Here is a 16724-nt window from a genome sequence, read left to right as displayed (position 1 = left end):
ATGAAAGGTTAACAGAAAATGGCGTTATACTTTGAATTATTTATGTGTGAGTGGCATTGACATCCATGACACAGTTATATGGCACACTTGTTGCCCTGTGTCCCCTCATAGCTCCCTTCAGCTATTTTGTACACAAATCTCCCTCAGGCTCTGAAGAGAAGTTTTGGAAATCCCCAAATACATTTCCTTCATCTTTCCCTCCTCAGAGGGTCCCTGCAGGAAGTAGCAGCTCCCTGACAGAGCCCACACAAGGGGTACACATGTCCCCCACCCAGCCATTGCAGGGATGTATGAGGAGGGGGAGGCAGGGAGGAGTGTCAGCACAGGGAGGAGGCCCGGGCTCTGTCTGCTCCCTCCTTCTACACACACTCGTCTCTCCTCAGCTCTGCAGCCCGAATAACGGAACCTGAGCTGCCGCCATGGGGGTAGAAGGATGCACCAAATGCATTAAATACATTCTATTTGTCTTCAATTTCATCTTCTGGGTGAGTGGCATATTGTGTGGGTATTACTAGGGGGGTTCTATGGGGTTTTTATATTAATGGAGAGATTGTAGGGCTGAAGGATTCCATGTTATGATTTAGCCTGGGAGTGTTGCATTGGGAATATTGTGTTATAATGATACACGGATACAATGTATGCAATACAGCCCGCCCTGTGCAGGAGCAGCCCTGTGCCCCACGTGGTGCAGGATCAGGGCTGTGTATGGGGTGACACCAACAAGTGCTGCCCCTGGCACCATAATCTGCATACATCTCATGTTTATGTCTGCCAGTGATCACCAAATGCCCCTGAAAATCCATTACTGATGGTAAATCTAATGCTGATCTCCATCAATATACAATAAATAGGAGGGGGGTTATCTGCAAATAGATTTGTTTTCCTGTGCATCATGTTCAAAGAATTGCACAGCCAGGATGCTGATCTGACTCCTCCTATAGTATAACTAGCAGCTTTATTTTATAAACATGATCAAGTTCAAATACAAAACTGCATCATTGATTTTTCATCTGACTTTGAAATCTGAATCATAACAATTAGTTTTGTGATGAATAAAGTGATATGATTAGATTTGCTGTCCTTATGTACAATGCAGGATTGCTGGTCCTGCTTTGTATTATGTTAGCTGAGATCAGTTGGCAGCCAAGGGAAGAAACTTTGGGATTGCACAAGTGAGTGGAGGAAGTAAGAATAGATTGGTATATCACACTATTTTCACTACCTCCACTACATGAGTTAGGCTTTATAGTAAAATCTGTTATTTTGGTAGTTGAATGTTCCTTATGTTGACAGGGTGACAACACTAAATGGCAGGCAGTGAAATCACAGTGGCGTTGTCAATACATCCAGCCCTTTATAATGCTGCAGGAGGGAGGTAATCAGTGTTGTCAATAGTAGAGATGTAGGGGCATCCAAAATACCCAGATTTATTGGGTGTCTTTACTAATAAAAGTGATGGGTACATGGCACGGTGGAGATAGGAATGGAATAATATTGGGATTTCATTGCTATCCCTATTTAATGTACGGCGCTGTGTGATATGTTGGCACTATATAAATCCTGTTTAATATTAATACCGTGTACCCAAAAGGGAGTTTACCATTCTCTGCTCTTCCTGTACACCTGAGAGGTCTCAGATCAGAAGAAAAAAGATTTTGGAAATATAGAGTAAGGCTTTTATGGAGCACAGCATTCATTTTAGTAAATAGAATGAAACATTTAGTGAATATCAGGGTGTGTCTTTCACCTCATATAATACAAGCGGCTGTTCCGCGGTTGTATGACATCATGGAATGGCATCGCTAAGGAATGTATGGAGTCTGGGCAGAACACTGACACCTGTTATCCATCTACGACTTGAGAGGCGAAGCAAATGTACAAGTGCGAGTGATTGGTCCTCATCCAATCATTTGCTGGCAGATTGGACTCAAGGCATGCTGGATCTAGTAGTCCCTGAACCACTTTAGTAACAGTTTTATTGTGGGGGTCATTTATAGGCAGATCTGAAATCTCACATTTTTTTTTGCTTTTCCTGAGTATGTGCACTATTTGTCTGATATGCATGAAGTTGAATCCAGGCGATGAGGATTTATGAGCTGTGTAATTCATTGCAGATTACAGCCTGCCAAAAAATAAGTTTTGTCAGATTCATCCAGTTTGTGAACTGATTCACACATCTACCTATTAAATCTGACACAGGGGGAGTCTGATGAAGATTAAAAGAGCTCTTATAGATTGTACAGAGAATATTGTGTTGTGTCTGCTTTGCTCTCAAATAATTAGAAGCATGGCTACATAAGCATATCCTGGAATGATGACCCAATATGGTGGGATTGGCCAATAGCACCAGAGATTTCCTGCCTTCCTTTTTTTCAATTTGATTAATTGCGATTATTTTTTTACTGATTTTGGGCTCTTACCTAGAGACTTTATCCCCGGTGCCTGTGGCCTGCACTTTATTTAGGCTTTACCTTTGATGTTTCTATGCTCTTCATACATTTTGTTATTATGTATTTTTTTCTCTGATCTTATCATGGCTCTCAATATGAAAAATATCAAATGTGTAACACGTTAGGGGGTGACAGGGAGCACAGATAGGGAACCAGTCTAGTAGTCCCATGTAACATGCCTCCAGTATTTTCTCCTGATGTTCCCAACAACTGCTTTATTATTTCCGCAGGCTCTGCTCATCTCCTGTAGAATGTCTGTAGTCTTTATTACCTGTACAATGTCTAAAGTGTCTGGTCATCATCTGGTTTGCACAATGTCTACAGTCTCAGATTGTCTCCTTCAGATACTTTGCAGTCTCTGACCATCTTCTGTATAGTTTCTACAGTCTCTGACCATGTTCCATATAATATCATGCAGTCTCTGACCATGTTCCATATAATATCATGCAGTCTCCGACCATCTTCTATATAATATCATGCAGTCTCTGACCATCTTCCATAAATTATCATGCAGTCTCTGACCATCTTCCATATATTATCCGCAGTCTCTGACCATCTTCCATATATTATCCGCAGTCTCTGACCATCTTCCATATATTATCCGCAGTCTCTGACCATCTTCCATATATTATCCACAGTCTCTGACCATCTTCCATATATTATCCACAGTCTCTGACCATCTCAGTCTCTGACCATCTTCCATATATTATCCACAGTCTCTGACCATCTTCCATATATTATCTGCAGTCTCTGACCATCTCCTGTAGAATGTTTGCTGTCTCTGACCATCACCTATAGAATGTCTGTAGTCTCTGACCATCACCTATAGAATGTCTGTAGTCTCTGACCATCACCTGTACCATGTGTGCAGTCTCTGACCATCTCCTGTAGAATGTCTGTAGTCTTTGGCTATCACCTGTACTATGTCTGAAGTGTCTGACCATCATCTGGTTTGCAATATGTTTTCAGTTTTTGACCATCTCATGTAGTATTTACACAAACATAAGTATTCGTTCACATATATGTACTTTAAAGGTACCTTCTATCGACATTAATTCAGCTTCAGTTCAAAAAAATCATAATTTATTGAAATATTAAAAACATGAGATGTAACCAAGACATTTTTCATCAATATACAATCACACAAAATATTGTACATACCGTCTCAGTTTCAACGCGTTTCGCTATTCAGCTTCCTCAGAAATTTATCAGACTGACGACAGGAATCAAATGTTAAATCTCAACTGTTTAAAATCATGATCGTATCATCGTACATCACCTTATGTAGTATATCTCCTAACTCTGAGCAACTTCCTCAGATAGTTTGCAGTCTCTGACCATCCCCTGTGATATGTCTGCAGTCTCTGACCATCTCTTGTACTATGTCTATGACCCTCACCTGTAGAATTTCTGCAGTCTCTGACTCTCACCTGTAGAATTTTTACAGTCTCTGACCATTAGCTGTAGAATTTCTGCAGTCTCTGGCTCTCACCTGTAGAAATTCTGCAGTCCCTGAATTTGTTGTGCAGCCCTTGGTAATCTTGGTATTTGAAGCCCCCTATGTAAAATAATAAGTTGCCCACCACTGTCCTAGATCCTCATCTGTGCACAGTCCAGTCATTCATTCATTGATTGATCTCTCATCAGGAAGTTTATTTGGTGGCCAGTGGTTTATATTGGCTTGGCCACCAATGACCAGTTGTAGCCACGTTCAGTAGAGATGTGCTGATTCTTCTCTTACAACTGACAGCTTTAACACTTAGATTGAGGTCTTCTAATATTTTTTCTCCTGCATCTGACTCAATATGAAAACAACATTTTTTACAGATAAATTGATTTTTCTGAAGTACTGTAGCTCATGTTTCCTTCTGGCTGCTGCTGTGGCTCTGCACATCATTAAACTTATATTTAACGATGGATGAAATAGATTTCATTCTGAACATTATTGTAATATGGGCGTATTGTGGAAAGGAACCGGCACATAATTGTAGATTTGTGAAGGATGTTTCTATGTATACAGAGGCAGTCATTTGCTTCTTGTAATGGTCGGAATTTACTTAAGTGATAAACACAACTTCCTGCTTGTCTGGGAAGAGGAAATTACTATAGTGGATGTATACAACGTGTCTGCACAGCTTGGATGAGCTGGGATAGCACATTACATACACAGTGCACATATAAGCCTGATTTATAAAAGCTCTCCAAGACTGGAGAAGATAGATTATCATGGAATTACCTGAGTGATCCGGCAAACCTGGAATCTATCTGACCAAGAATCGAAAACATGCGACAAGTACTAGGAAGAAATCTGTTCCAGGTTTGCTGGATCACTCAGGATCTCCCATGATGGTCTATCTTCTCCAGATTTATTAAATAGAATCTTTTCCACTACATTGAAGATTTCATTGCTTTAATATAGCTCTCTGACTGATCTAAGATCTTCAGTATGTTTGACCTAGTCAGTGACCAAGAAATCATATGATATTTGGAGCTCTGACCTATATTTTACTTTCCTCATATCATGCATTATTGCTGGTCTATGCCTTGGCAGTTAGTGAAAGTACAGATCCCTCCTATTGTGTGATACTTCCCCCACCTCTTGGATTGTAAGCTGTTCGGGGCAGGGTCCTCTTCTCCTGTGTCTCCTTAATGTACTGCGCTGTGTAATATATGGCGCTATATAAATCCTGTTTAATATTATTATTATTATTATTATCATCACTTGCCTTTATTATTGGGTGAACCCACACACCTTTAGAGAGTCCATTTGGCCCCTTTTTCTTGTTTTGGATAGAGTAACTACGTAACTAGAGTTTTTACAAGGAGGTCAGTAATGGCACCCCCAGGCTAATTTCTCCCAGCACAAATTCCCTTCTAGCTTGTGCATTTGAGAGGTTTGGAAGTTCTGCATGAACCTGTCCTCTGTATTAAAGAATACTATTTATATCTAAAGAGAGGACATGACGTTGGTCATGCTTTTTTGTAAACATAGGAAACATATTACACCCTTTGTTTATGAGGTGCCATGCTTTCATTTATGTAAATGGAAAATCCCAACAATGAGGTGCTGTGCAGCCATTCATTCTTATTTGTCAGTGGTGGGCATGGGAAGAGAGCCCCAAAAGTTATCCTAAAGTATTATAAACACAGACAGATGGGATTATTCTGTTTGTCTGGTTCAAAAGTTTAGCCAATTATCAGATAATTACCCATCTCAATAAGGTACAAATGCGTATATAGTCCACTAGAGGGCGCTCCTAGTGGTTTAGTATAATCAATACCACACAGAGGAGTGCAATTTTTTCAGACCAACACATTGAATTTTTTTTTTGTAGGATCATGTTATGAGAAAAAGCAGAAAACCACAAGCAGGAAACAATAATAAGTAAAGTTGTTTTGATACCTATCTATACAAGAAATTAGTTTTTCTCTTTAAATTTACTTAACATTGCATAAGCCACATGTTTCATAGAATACTTTACCTCCATGGCATTTTACAACCCCTCCAAACAGCTAACCCACTGCAGGCATCATGACTTCAGGCTATTGGGATAAGTGCTAAGACAGGGTGCTGTGATGTTTGCAGGCATCTATGTACAGCACCCTCTAGGTCACTCCCATCAGTTATTCTTCATTGTAGAGACTTATTGATAATGTAACTGGATCTAAAGTCAGAATAATAAAAAGGTTTTAGTTAGTAATTCAACTGATGAATGTAGCACACATGAATTAATCAGAAGCACATGTTATTGAACCTCTGCACATTTCTTACTTTTGGCACACAATGGCCAAAGTAAAGCCTTACTCTGGACATTTAAAAATAATTATAAATGTCTCCTTCCCCCACCCAGTGATGAAGTTGTTCTGTGTTGTTCCCTGTTATTCGGTGACCTCCGGCTGTCCCATCCTCTTTCCTCCAGGCCTGGAATGTGGCTGGGCACTCCTAGCACTGGACACATCCTATCCCGTTGATGTAGCTGCTGGTCCTGCACTATGCAAGATGCTTTCAGTGGGACAACATTGAATGGCCATCACTCAAATTTAAGTTGTGGATTAGGTTAAGCAATATTCCCATTTCCTAGACAAAATGAACATTGAATTCTTTATTTGCCGGGGGTCATGTATTTTAAAATTCAACTTTCATCAATACCTGCACAAGATGAAGGCAGTTTGCTTTATTCAGTTCACGCCATCGTGCTGCAGATCTTTTTCAGCATCACCAAAGCTCACCTAATTTCTAAAAATCTAACTCAACTTTACCTGCTATTGGTGAGGGAGCTGATATTGACTGGGCAAGGAACGGGGCTGGTTGGTAGGTGCACAGTTGAAAGTTATCATCTAGTTCTCATGGACTTATGATGATTGGGTAAATAAAAGTAATCTCCAAGACAAATTCCCTTATTCCCCACCCAGTTATAAAGAATTCATTGCTGGTTGGAGGATGGAACAACTTTTATTCACCTTACCCTGCGGTCCTGTGACTGCCAGCTGTCCGATTATCTATCGTCGTAGGCTGAAATATGGTTGGGTACTTGGTGGCCACATCCCATCATGATGATAATCATAATGATAGTTATCATTTTAACTATCATTTACCTGGTTGTAAATTAAGCAGGTATGGCCACCATTACGTCTGTGGGAAGTTCCAGATACAACTAGCCAACAGATCTTTTATTCTTCCTTGATCACCAAGCACCGAAAGTATCTAGAAAAGTCTCTCACCCTTAGCCAAGCATGCAAAGGAGAGACAAATCCGAAGGCAATCAGATCACACTTTGTTGTCTCTGGTTGGCATTAAAAATCAGAACCTCTGATGGGTATATTTGTGCAAATATTGTCATTTTTATAACCTTCTGAAAGGGTATTTGCTTCACCTTTTCCCCATTTCCCACTCTCCACACCTGCTTTTGCTGTAATACTTCATACTGTAAAACACTATTCATCTTCTGAACAATAAGCAAACTGATTTCAATACTGGGGAATGGTACGGCTTGTTGTCTTTCATTATGCTCCAGATAATGCAGCTGTATCAAGCATGAGACATGGAAAAGAGTATTTCCATTAATGACTCTCAATTCTTCAATCTTATTTTATCATCCACATTCCGGGTCCCATTCACCAGTACTCCAGTATGCCGTTACTTAAGGATCTGTTCTTAAATTTGTCACCCAACTTTTACACAAAATATAAAAGTTTATCAAATTGGATCTAATTAGAAAATGTGTGAAACAATTTTTAGCATGATCCATACATTTTTTCTAATTGAATCCGGTGAAAAAATGTGTGAATTGTGGGTAAGCTTTGGGAGAAAAATGTATCAATAGACCAATTAGTTTTTATGTGTACCATGTCATGTGTGTGTCATGTACCATTGCAATATTTAGAAAAAAAGCAACCCTTTCTCTTATGCAGATGGTGTATTTATAAAGCAGCGAATGTTACTTTCACTAAACATTCACTGCAAAAAAAATGTTTAAGGTGTTTAAATTCCAGTGATTGGCTAACCATTTGATGCAAATTACATTAATAGCTTTATATGTATTCCCTATATGTTCCCTGTAAATATGAATCACTTTGGCAGGGTCTCTGGATCCATTTGATCATTTTTACTACCAAATCCTGGTTAAAGGGGAAACAAATTCTTTAAAGTTGCCTTGGGTATGTCTAGCACTATGGAAAAATGCGATAAAATGAAAAAAAGATTATGCTCGCTTTATTAGATTCATTCAATAAAACAAAATTAGGTGCATTTCCAGTGCAACTTCTTATCCTTTAATATCTTTTGGCTGTGGGTGCATTTCAGACCTGCAGTAAGCTTCAGCAGTTTGCAACAGGCTCAACCGCTGTCCCAACCTCTCTCATTCAAGTAAATGGGATCCTTTTTTGCACGTAGCTGCACCAATTTTCCGCACGCTTTGCTAAAGCAATTTGATGGCGCTTGTGGTCTGAAGATGGCTTGCGGCTAAAAATCCTGTTGCGTGCTGTCGGGTTTGCCTCTCCCAGTCGTTGTTTGTTCTTGACCACAAGTAATATCCTGATGGTTTTGACAGGGTACACGTTATGAGTAAATATTCTGCTTTTTTTTCTGATGGACATAGAACACTTTTAAGGAACTGAGTTTCCCTTTTTACTGGACTGCATTTTCCCTCCTTTTAGAATTTACGCTATAAAAGCTAATAAAGGTTCACCTTCAAATTGGTTTTCCATCTTTCACTGTACAGTAATTTGCCATTACTGTGTAATCTTTCCCATTACCTGTAGTCCGTGCCTTCTTCTTTTTTTCAGTTGTTTCCAGTTTTTACCAATATCCAACAAGGGCCCCTTTGTTTTGTACTTTTGAACACTTGTATTTTGCATCTCTTTGTATTATGAGCATCATGGTGGCTCAGAGTTTAGCAGTCTGATCTTTGCAGCGCTAGGTCCCAGGTTCCGATCTCAGCCAGAACACTATATGCATGAAGTTTGCAAGTTCTCCCCGTGTTTTGCATGGGTTTCTTCCAGGTGCTCTAGTTTCCTCCGACATTCCAAAAACATACGGTTGGGTTTATTGGCTTCCCCTCAAAATTGACCTTAGATTGTGGTAATGACATATGACTATGGTAGGGACATTAGATTTGTGAGCCCCTTTGAGGGACAGCTAGTGACATGACTATGGACATTTTACAGTGCTGTGTAATATGTTGGCACTGTAAAATTATAATAATTCTGCAGTTCTTTGTAGAATGTTACTACTTGATAAATACAGAATTAGCAATGCTTCCATTTCATTTTGGGATCCTAAAGGGAGAATCCCATTGTTTGCTGAAGGCAGCAAAAACTAAGCTTCTTTTATATGAATGCAAAGGGTCTTAAATGTGCTTTTCATTTTAAGTGAATGAAAGGCAGTTGCCTTGCAGTGCATAGTGTCATGAATACAGAGCATCTTAGTCTGCCATTCCCCTTTCTTTTTTTTTCTAAAAGATTCCTAATGTCTACTCAGCATTCCTGTCTACACGTTTTTTTGTGTTTGTTGGGGGCCGCACCCTTCCGTTCCCAGCTGCGAGGGTCTCTGTCGAATGCATTCCTCCAGTCACAGCTCTTTCTTTTTATAGGTACTTGGAAGACGCTGAGATTATAACTTTCTGCCACTAGTCTGATTCTGAAAGCCTTGTCCTTGGCAGGAAAGTTATGCACAACTTCTGCCAGGAGAACCTGCATTACAGTACTGGCCTCTCAATGGGGATTCAGCAGCTTAATATTCTGCAGCACCATCAAGTGAAGCACAGCCCGACATAAAGTTCTGCCAACTTTTTTTTTTTTTTTTGCATAGAAATTTTAGATTGGGTTTTAACATAAACCAGGAGCATCGATTGTGTCATTCCTTTTCCCCGATTAGTTTCTGATCCAAAAACTGGTGTTCTGTCATATTCATTTTGTGTTACTCTGTTCCTCCACATTTACAATACTGTTTCCCCGTATTTTCCTACTTCACATGTTTGTTTCAAAGTTATTTTCAGTTTACTAAACAGTCACTTACCCACTGACTTATTGTCTTCCCAACCTCACCTACCATCCTAAACTATAAGCTTACCAACCTCCCTGCCTACCCAGAGCTGGCACCTCATTATGTCCCCACTTCCATCTATGATCTCTACAGCCTTACCAGTTGCCTTTATTTATAGGCCCCCCAAACTTAGTTTTAACTGTAATCCTTGATCCTCCCAACCTCACTACTTTTCACCACAGTACCCTCCTTAGACTTTTTAACTTACATTTTAGAGTAATAAGTTAAGGGTACAGTTTTGATTTTTTTTTTTTACAAATTAACCGTCTCTTGCATTCAGCATGTGACCACATACCCAGATGGAAACTTTATGGTGACATCATGAGACTCAGAAGTCCGCTCTTGCCTCCACTCCATCCTGCAAATGGATATAAGTGGTTTCCTGCTCACAAAAAGGAGTTTTAGAAACATACAACTAATGTTGTCCAATTTGCAATAAAGCTTGACAAAGAATGAGGAAACCATGAAATGAAATAGGACAAGTCTGGGAGCCCCCTAAGATACGAAGGTCCAGAAGTATTGAGGGAACAAATAACTTTAAGAGCAAAGTGACAAGGTTTCTTTAACCGCCCACTATCAGCCCACTTTTTTTTGGCCACTAAAGGTGCGTACACACTTCCAATTTTTATCGTTCCAATCGAACGACGAACGATCGATTGGGCAAAAAATCGTTGGTAAAAAAGTAACCAACGACGCCGACGAACGAGGAAAATTGTTGGAAACGAACGACCGGACCGGCGGATCGGATTGGGCGACGATCGTTGAACATCGTTCGTGTGTACGGTCGTTCATTGATCGTCCATGGGCTGAGCATGCGTAATGAACGAACGCTCGTTCACTTTCCTGTCGTGCACATAGTTCCTCTATCGCTTAAACGATCGTATCTATTGTGTGTACAATATCTACGAACGATCGTGTCGTTACCTCTATGTGCAGGATCGGTGCTATACGATCGTTCATATATATCGTGCAGGAACGTTCGTCGTTCGTTTTCCGACGATAATAATTGGAAGTGTGTACGTAGCTTTAGTTTCTCAGAATTGCCTCAAATTTGTCTTTTGCTTCCAGATATGTGGAAATCACGCAGCTTCCTCCAATGACACAGGGTTCTGGGTGGCATATTTCATACTCAAATACTGTCATATGAGGAAGGGTTGACATACGGTAATTAAACCGATTCAACCTATGACACGGAAAGATTTCCCAACAACATTCTCACCAAACGTACAGAGGTGAACTCTGCAAACAAATTGCTTTTTTTCTGTAGAGTAGGGGAAAGCATGAACCATTTTGAGCGTTATATTTCCATTTATGGGCCTGAAATATTAAAGTTCCCCCAAGGCTGGAGAGGACACACTTTCATCAATGAAGCTGGGTGATCCACCAAACCAGAAATTGATCTGGTCCAAGATAGAAAATATTTGCTAACAAATAGCATACAACTTTTAGGAAATCCATTCCAGGTTTGCAGTATCACCCAGTGTTTTCTCTCCAGCCTTGAAGAGCTTTAATAAGGCGCAAGTCCCTGTTGTAGAAATTCCCTTTCTCTAGAGTTCAAATTCCTCATCACCCCAGACATATTATATCAAATGTTTTCAGCTTGGCATACATTTCAATCCTAAACCAAGTTAATGGCTGTTGTTGGCTTTAGCATTACAGCATTTCCTGGATACCTTTAGCAGCACATTAATTTACTCTCCCATCTATTCTTACACGATGGATAATATTTCCATGAGACATAAAGTACTTCTGATTATGTTTAGTTTTAGTGTGATTACCATAAATGACTCTCCAATAATTTATTTAACTTGAAGATACCGGTCCACATAGAGAAGCCAAAAATTATTTAAAACCAAACTCCAGCGTTAGCTTCTGTCTTCCAGTGTTGTACAGGCTTTTCTTCATTTCTATATTGATTACTTGGCCCTGGCCCATTTATACATTGAATTTTAGTTCTTTACATTATAGAAACTCAACATCGTGTGTGAGCATTATCACAGATTACTGATTTGTGCAAACCAATGTATTTACAGCACCCTACCAGCTATTCCCACCAGCCATGATCTGCCTGTATTGCAGAGACTTAGGGATGATGTCACTGGATCTAAAGTCAGGAATTGGAAAAAATAGAAAAGTTTTATTTAGTAATCTCATTAACATTGTGATGAATAGGGAAAGGGAACCAAATAAGGCTAAACATAAGCAGTTTAAGTTTCAGCTTCAAGACAAAAATCCAGGATTTTGCTTCCTTTCCACCCCTAGACCCTTTTTCCCATTTATTATTTTTACATAGTATTTATATAGCGCTGACATATTACGCAGCGCTGTACAAAGTCCATAGTCATGTTACTAGCTGTCCCTCAAAGGGGCTCACAATCTAATTTCCCTACCATAGTCAAATGCCATTAACACAGACTAAGGACAACTTTAGCGGTAAGCCAATTACCCTATCTGCATGTTTTTGGATTGTGGGAGGAAACCAGAGTACCTGGAGGAAACCCACACAGACACAGGGAGAAGCTGCAAATTCCATGAAAGTACTGTCCTGGCCGAGATTGGTGCCTGGGACCTAGGCAAACAGCTACATATACTGTCAAAATGCATATGTACTTGTGTAATATATATTGTTCTGTGGCATGCAGAATATGTAGAAATAGAAAAATAAAGGAATTCAGCACAGGAGAGAGGACTCTACTAGTGAGAATAAGTGTAAGGCTGTAGTTCAGAGTAAAAATGAAAAAGATTTTCTTTCAACTTTAATTGGATTACTCTGTGTTCCTTTATAAACATAAACCTCACACACTGAGATGTAAAACACAGGCTGGAAAGCCTTCTGTGCTTGGGACATAGTTGTGGTATTACAGGCATTAATTACATGTGCTCAAAATATTTGATGAAGTTGGCAAGAATAACAATCAAAGACAAACTTTATTTTAATTCAAAGCCGTACAAAATAAAACCCTGTGTTGGCTTTCCCAAGTGATCTATAAATATGCACACTGCTTGACACTAAGAACATACAAATCTCTTGTCTCTTTGTGCCAGAGAAAAGGATCAGGTGCGGGTTCTAAGCAGGCACAGAACTCATGTGTACAGTGCTTTTGTTGTCGGGTAAGACTAAATTGTTTCATAGTTAAATATGAAAAGCTAATTTAAGAGCTGTCACAACATATGCTGATAAGGAGGGTATTTACTAAAGATTTATAGGAGCATGTGCTTGCTTCAGACTCGTAAAACAGCTACATATACAGTCAAAATGCATACGCCATCTGTTTTACCCACCATGGCATTTTCAATTTTGTTGAGCCAGTCTTGTGACTTGGGTACTTCTCCTGCATAGCCAGGACAGCTTGGTGACCAGGCTGCCCCATTCTGAGAGTGGACAATGAAGCCTAACAGATATAGGGTCATCGTATTGTCACTATTTGAGCATGTTTAGTAAAATAGTGAAATTCTCCTTTTTGACTTGAAAAAACTTTTAGGTCTTTAGGGAACCCTGCTATAATTTCTATAACCCTAGGTACCAGTATATTATTGCAGTGGTCAGCTGGAAGAAACACTGCTGGCCATTGGGAAGAATGTCACTATTACAGATAACCAAAAAGATAACACTGGGGAACTCATTTTTTGTTGAGTTAGATCTAACACTTGTTTTTTTACTAATTTTTGGGTGGTGAATCCAGAAATGACCCCAGATTTTTTGCTATCACATACAGGGTACCCTACATTTTTGTCAAAAAACATACACATTTTACATACAATGAAAAGTAAAACATTTTTACAGTAAAACATTTGAAAACTAATCAGGTAAGTGGGTAAGGTAAACATTTACGCTTATAGCTTTTCCAGGAGTGTTCAGTGTTAGGACAATCCTGCCGGATGCTCCAACAATAGTCAGCCATCATAAGTATACCCCATCTACCTGTCTTGTGTGTAAATGAATAGCCTATACAAATCCACGCTACAGTAATCGCATTATTATAAGCGGTAGAGAAAAAAAACTGACGTGATGGAAGAAAACTAACTGCACTTTCAGAATCAGCATACCTATTTTAGTGTAAATAAGCTTATATCCCCCTTTATAAATATGGCCAGGGCAAAATCTCCATTTAGGGCCAAGCTTTTGCTTGTCATTAATAAAAAAAAAATGCCTTTTTAGTATTAGGTAAATATTGAGGTGTATCCGAGTTGCTTACTTATAAATGTGCATATGTCTTGCTGATTATCCATGGGATTTCTGATTTATATACACCTTCCCCATATCTGGTATTTGCAGAACCAAGCACTACTAGTGGCTCTTGAGGAATATCTCTGGCTTAGCCATCCTTTAAGAAGAAACAATAGCTGCTTCTAGATAGGGTTGGTATATTCACACCACAAGGACTGCACCACTTTACTAGTTCATAGTTTCCTGACTACTACCTGAGGGTTTGGTAGTTGATATTTTCAAATGACCTTCTACACATTGAAACCAAAGCAGTGCCACTCTTCCCACGCTTCAACAGAATAAGAAAGCAGCAATAAACCAACTGTAAATCTGTAAAGGTTAGAAAGACACATTCACTGTTAGATCCTTTCTTTTTATATCTCAGTGGGTTTTAGCAGGGGGATGCCCCATGTAAGTTTCGGCTTGGCACTCCCGGGCTTGTTCTTCCTACTACAAGAAATATGAATGATCAGGTGTAGGATACAGGAAACAGGTCAATATTTCAAGCCTACTCAGTACTGAAATATCAGCATGGACCAAGCCCACTGGGGATAATGTTCTGATGTCCGTATTTCTATTACCTGTATAATCTTTTATTATTTGGTTTGGGGTGCTTTTAGTAAAACAACCTTAAAAAAGTGTGTGCATAGCCAAACCAATATTGACATCTGTTTCGGGAATTCCTCATTTTTTAATTCATCTGAATTAAAGACAGAAAGTATAAAAGCTTACTATATATAAACTTTACAGCAAACTTGGCAGTACAAATCAAGCACCCACCCACAGACAGGAGACAGTCTGTCAGTCCAGCCAAAAACATCATGCCAGCCCACGGCTATGGGTACCATCATGAACAGAACAGAAATAGAAGGCAGGACAGATTCTAATGAAACGTGTCATAAGATTAATAGTATATGGTCAAAAAAATCCCTCCACTATTTTATTGTGACTTTGATTTACGCTGAGAATGATTCACTAGAGAAACAGATTTAAAAAAAGGGAAATCCTGATAACGCTTGCGCTGTCATCAGGGTTTACCTTTCCTTAGCCAATCACAGAGCACTAGAGGTGATGAATGGGGAGACTTGTCCTCATTTAACCTCTAGTGCCTGGGGATCCCTTACTGACAGGAGGAGTCCCACGGCTGTGCTCACGACAGGATGATTCCCACGGCTGCATTCATTCATGAGCACAGCCGTGGGACTCCTCCTGTCAGTGTCACATTGGCTGAGGAAAGGCCTATATAGAGATATGGGCTGAGATATCCGCCTTTTCGATCGAATAGCTGTCGAATCGAATAGTGAGATATTCGACCAACACTATTTAGTGATTCACCAATGTCATCGTCATTTTTCTTTTTATGTCATGGAAAATCATAGGGGTTTTGGTATTGGCCAAATAGTGAAGTAGATGTTAAAATGTTAAAAGGATGACAGCATTGTAGTGCAAGAGAACATGTTTTTAGTCCAAATCTGGAGAGCAGCTTTAGGTGACAACGCTCTATGGATATAGGATCGACTGTAGCCACCCAAGAAGTGTGCTATTTGTAGTATTACCAGATGAAAAAAAGAAAATGAAACCTGAAAACTATCACCGCCACCACATCTAAGAACTGTTATGCTGCAATGTATCATATTTTTGCATTTGCATTTAGGTACTTTTTAAATACTTCAGTTCTGATAATATGCATTCTTCCAAGTTAGTGAAAAAGTACTGAAGCCAAGAAGGGAGAACAGCTTAGGCATCTGGCATTTTCAGAAGGAAGCCAGTGATGGCAGTACCAAGTTTTAGTCCCTGTTCCCACTACAGCATCACCCCAACATTTGGCATCCTATTCACTGAAATGCACAATCCAATGCACAGAAATGGAGTGCAAGTTGCACAGCATTGCAGTGTTGTGCTGTTCAAATGCATTTGGAGTGTCATTGTATGGCAGTCCAGCACATGTCATATGCTTTCCCATACTTAGCGTTCTGCACAAACGAATGGGAAGGAGTCTTTAATTTAAAGCTCACCTCTTATTTTGGGAGTTAAACATTTTCTTAAAGCAGTCCTATAGTTCCTAAAGCTCTGGCGTGCTGAACAGTTAATATTTGCAGTTCTTCTCATTAGTTCTGAGGACACAATACAAATGTATTTCATCACAAGGAGTTTCTATTCTTCTCTGAAATAATAATACGTTTATAGCATGTGGTCACATTACATACCAGCGGGGGTGAATGTTATTCTATAAAATAAACAGAATTAAACTCAGTTATTTTTTTGGCTTCTTGTAACTGCAATTTGGTATTACGAAAGTTAAACACATTCTGCAGGAGGATATTATTCAGGGTTTATTTTCAGATATGTTAAATCAGTTTTTTTCATACTGAGCTATTGTAGAAAAAGATGTTTATCACTTAATTAGCAGATGAGGAGAAATCAAATACTTATCAACCAAAGGGGATTAAAAAAGAGCTAGGATGTGATTATCTGCTGCAATCAGCAAAGGACAGCATTTTTATATGACGTGTAGGCAGTTATA

At 39.4% G+C, this 16724-nt stretch overlaps 1 protein-coding gene across 1 annotated transcript in view; it reads left to right on the top strand.

Moving 5' to 3' along the window:
• Positions 1-325: 325 nt before the first annotated feature.
• CD81 (CD81 molecule) overlaps positions 326-16724 on the top strand; it is a 40625-nt gene continuing 24226 nt past the window's right edge. The window contains exon 1 of the mRNA XM_072421729.1: positions 326-485. Within this exon, the coding sequence (XP_072277830.1) occupies positions 420-485 (66 nt within the window). The 5' untranslated portion in view covers positions 326-419. The remainder of the gene's footprint in view (positions 486-16724) is intronic.

The sequence above is a fragment of the Pyxicephalus adspersus genome, chromosome 9 (genome assembly GCF_032062135.1).
Source record: "Pyxicephalus adspersus chromosome 9, UCB_Pads_2.0, whole genome shotgun sequence".
Taxonomy (NCBI): domain Eukaryota; kingdom Metazoa; phylum Chordata; class Amphibia; order Anura; family Pyxicephalidae; genus Pyxicephalus; species Pyxicephalus adspersus.
Note: the sequence above shows the minus strand (reverse complement) of the source record. Positions and strands in the feature narration are given on the sequence as shown.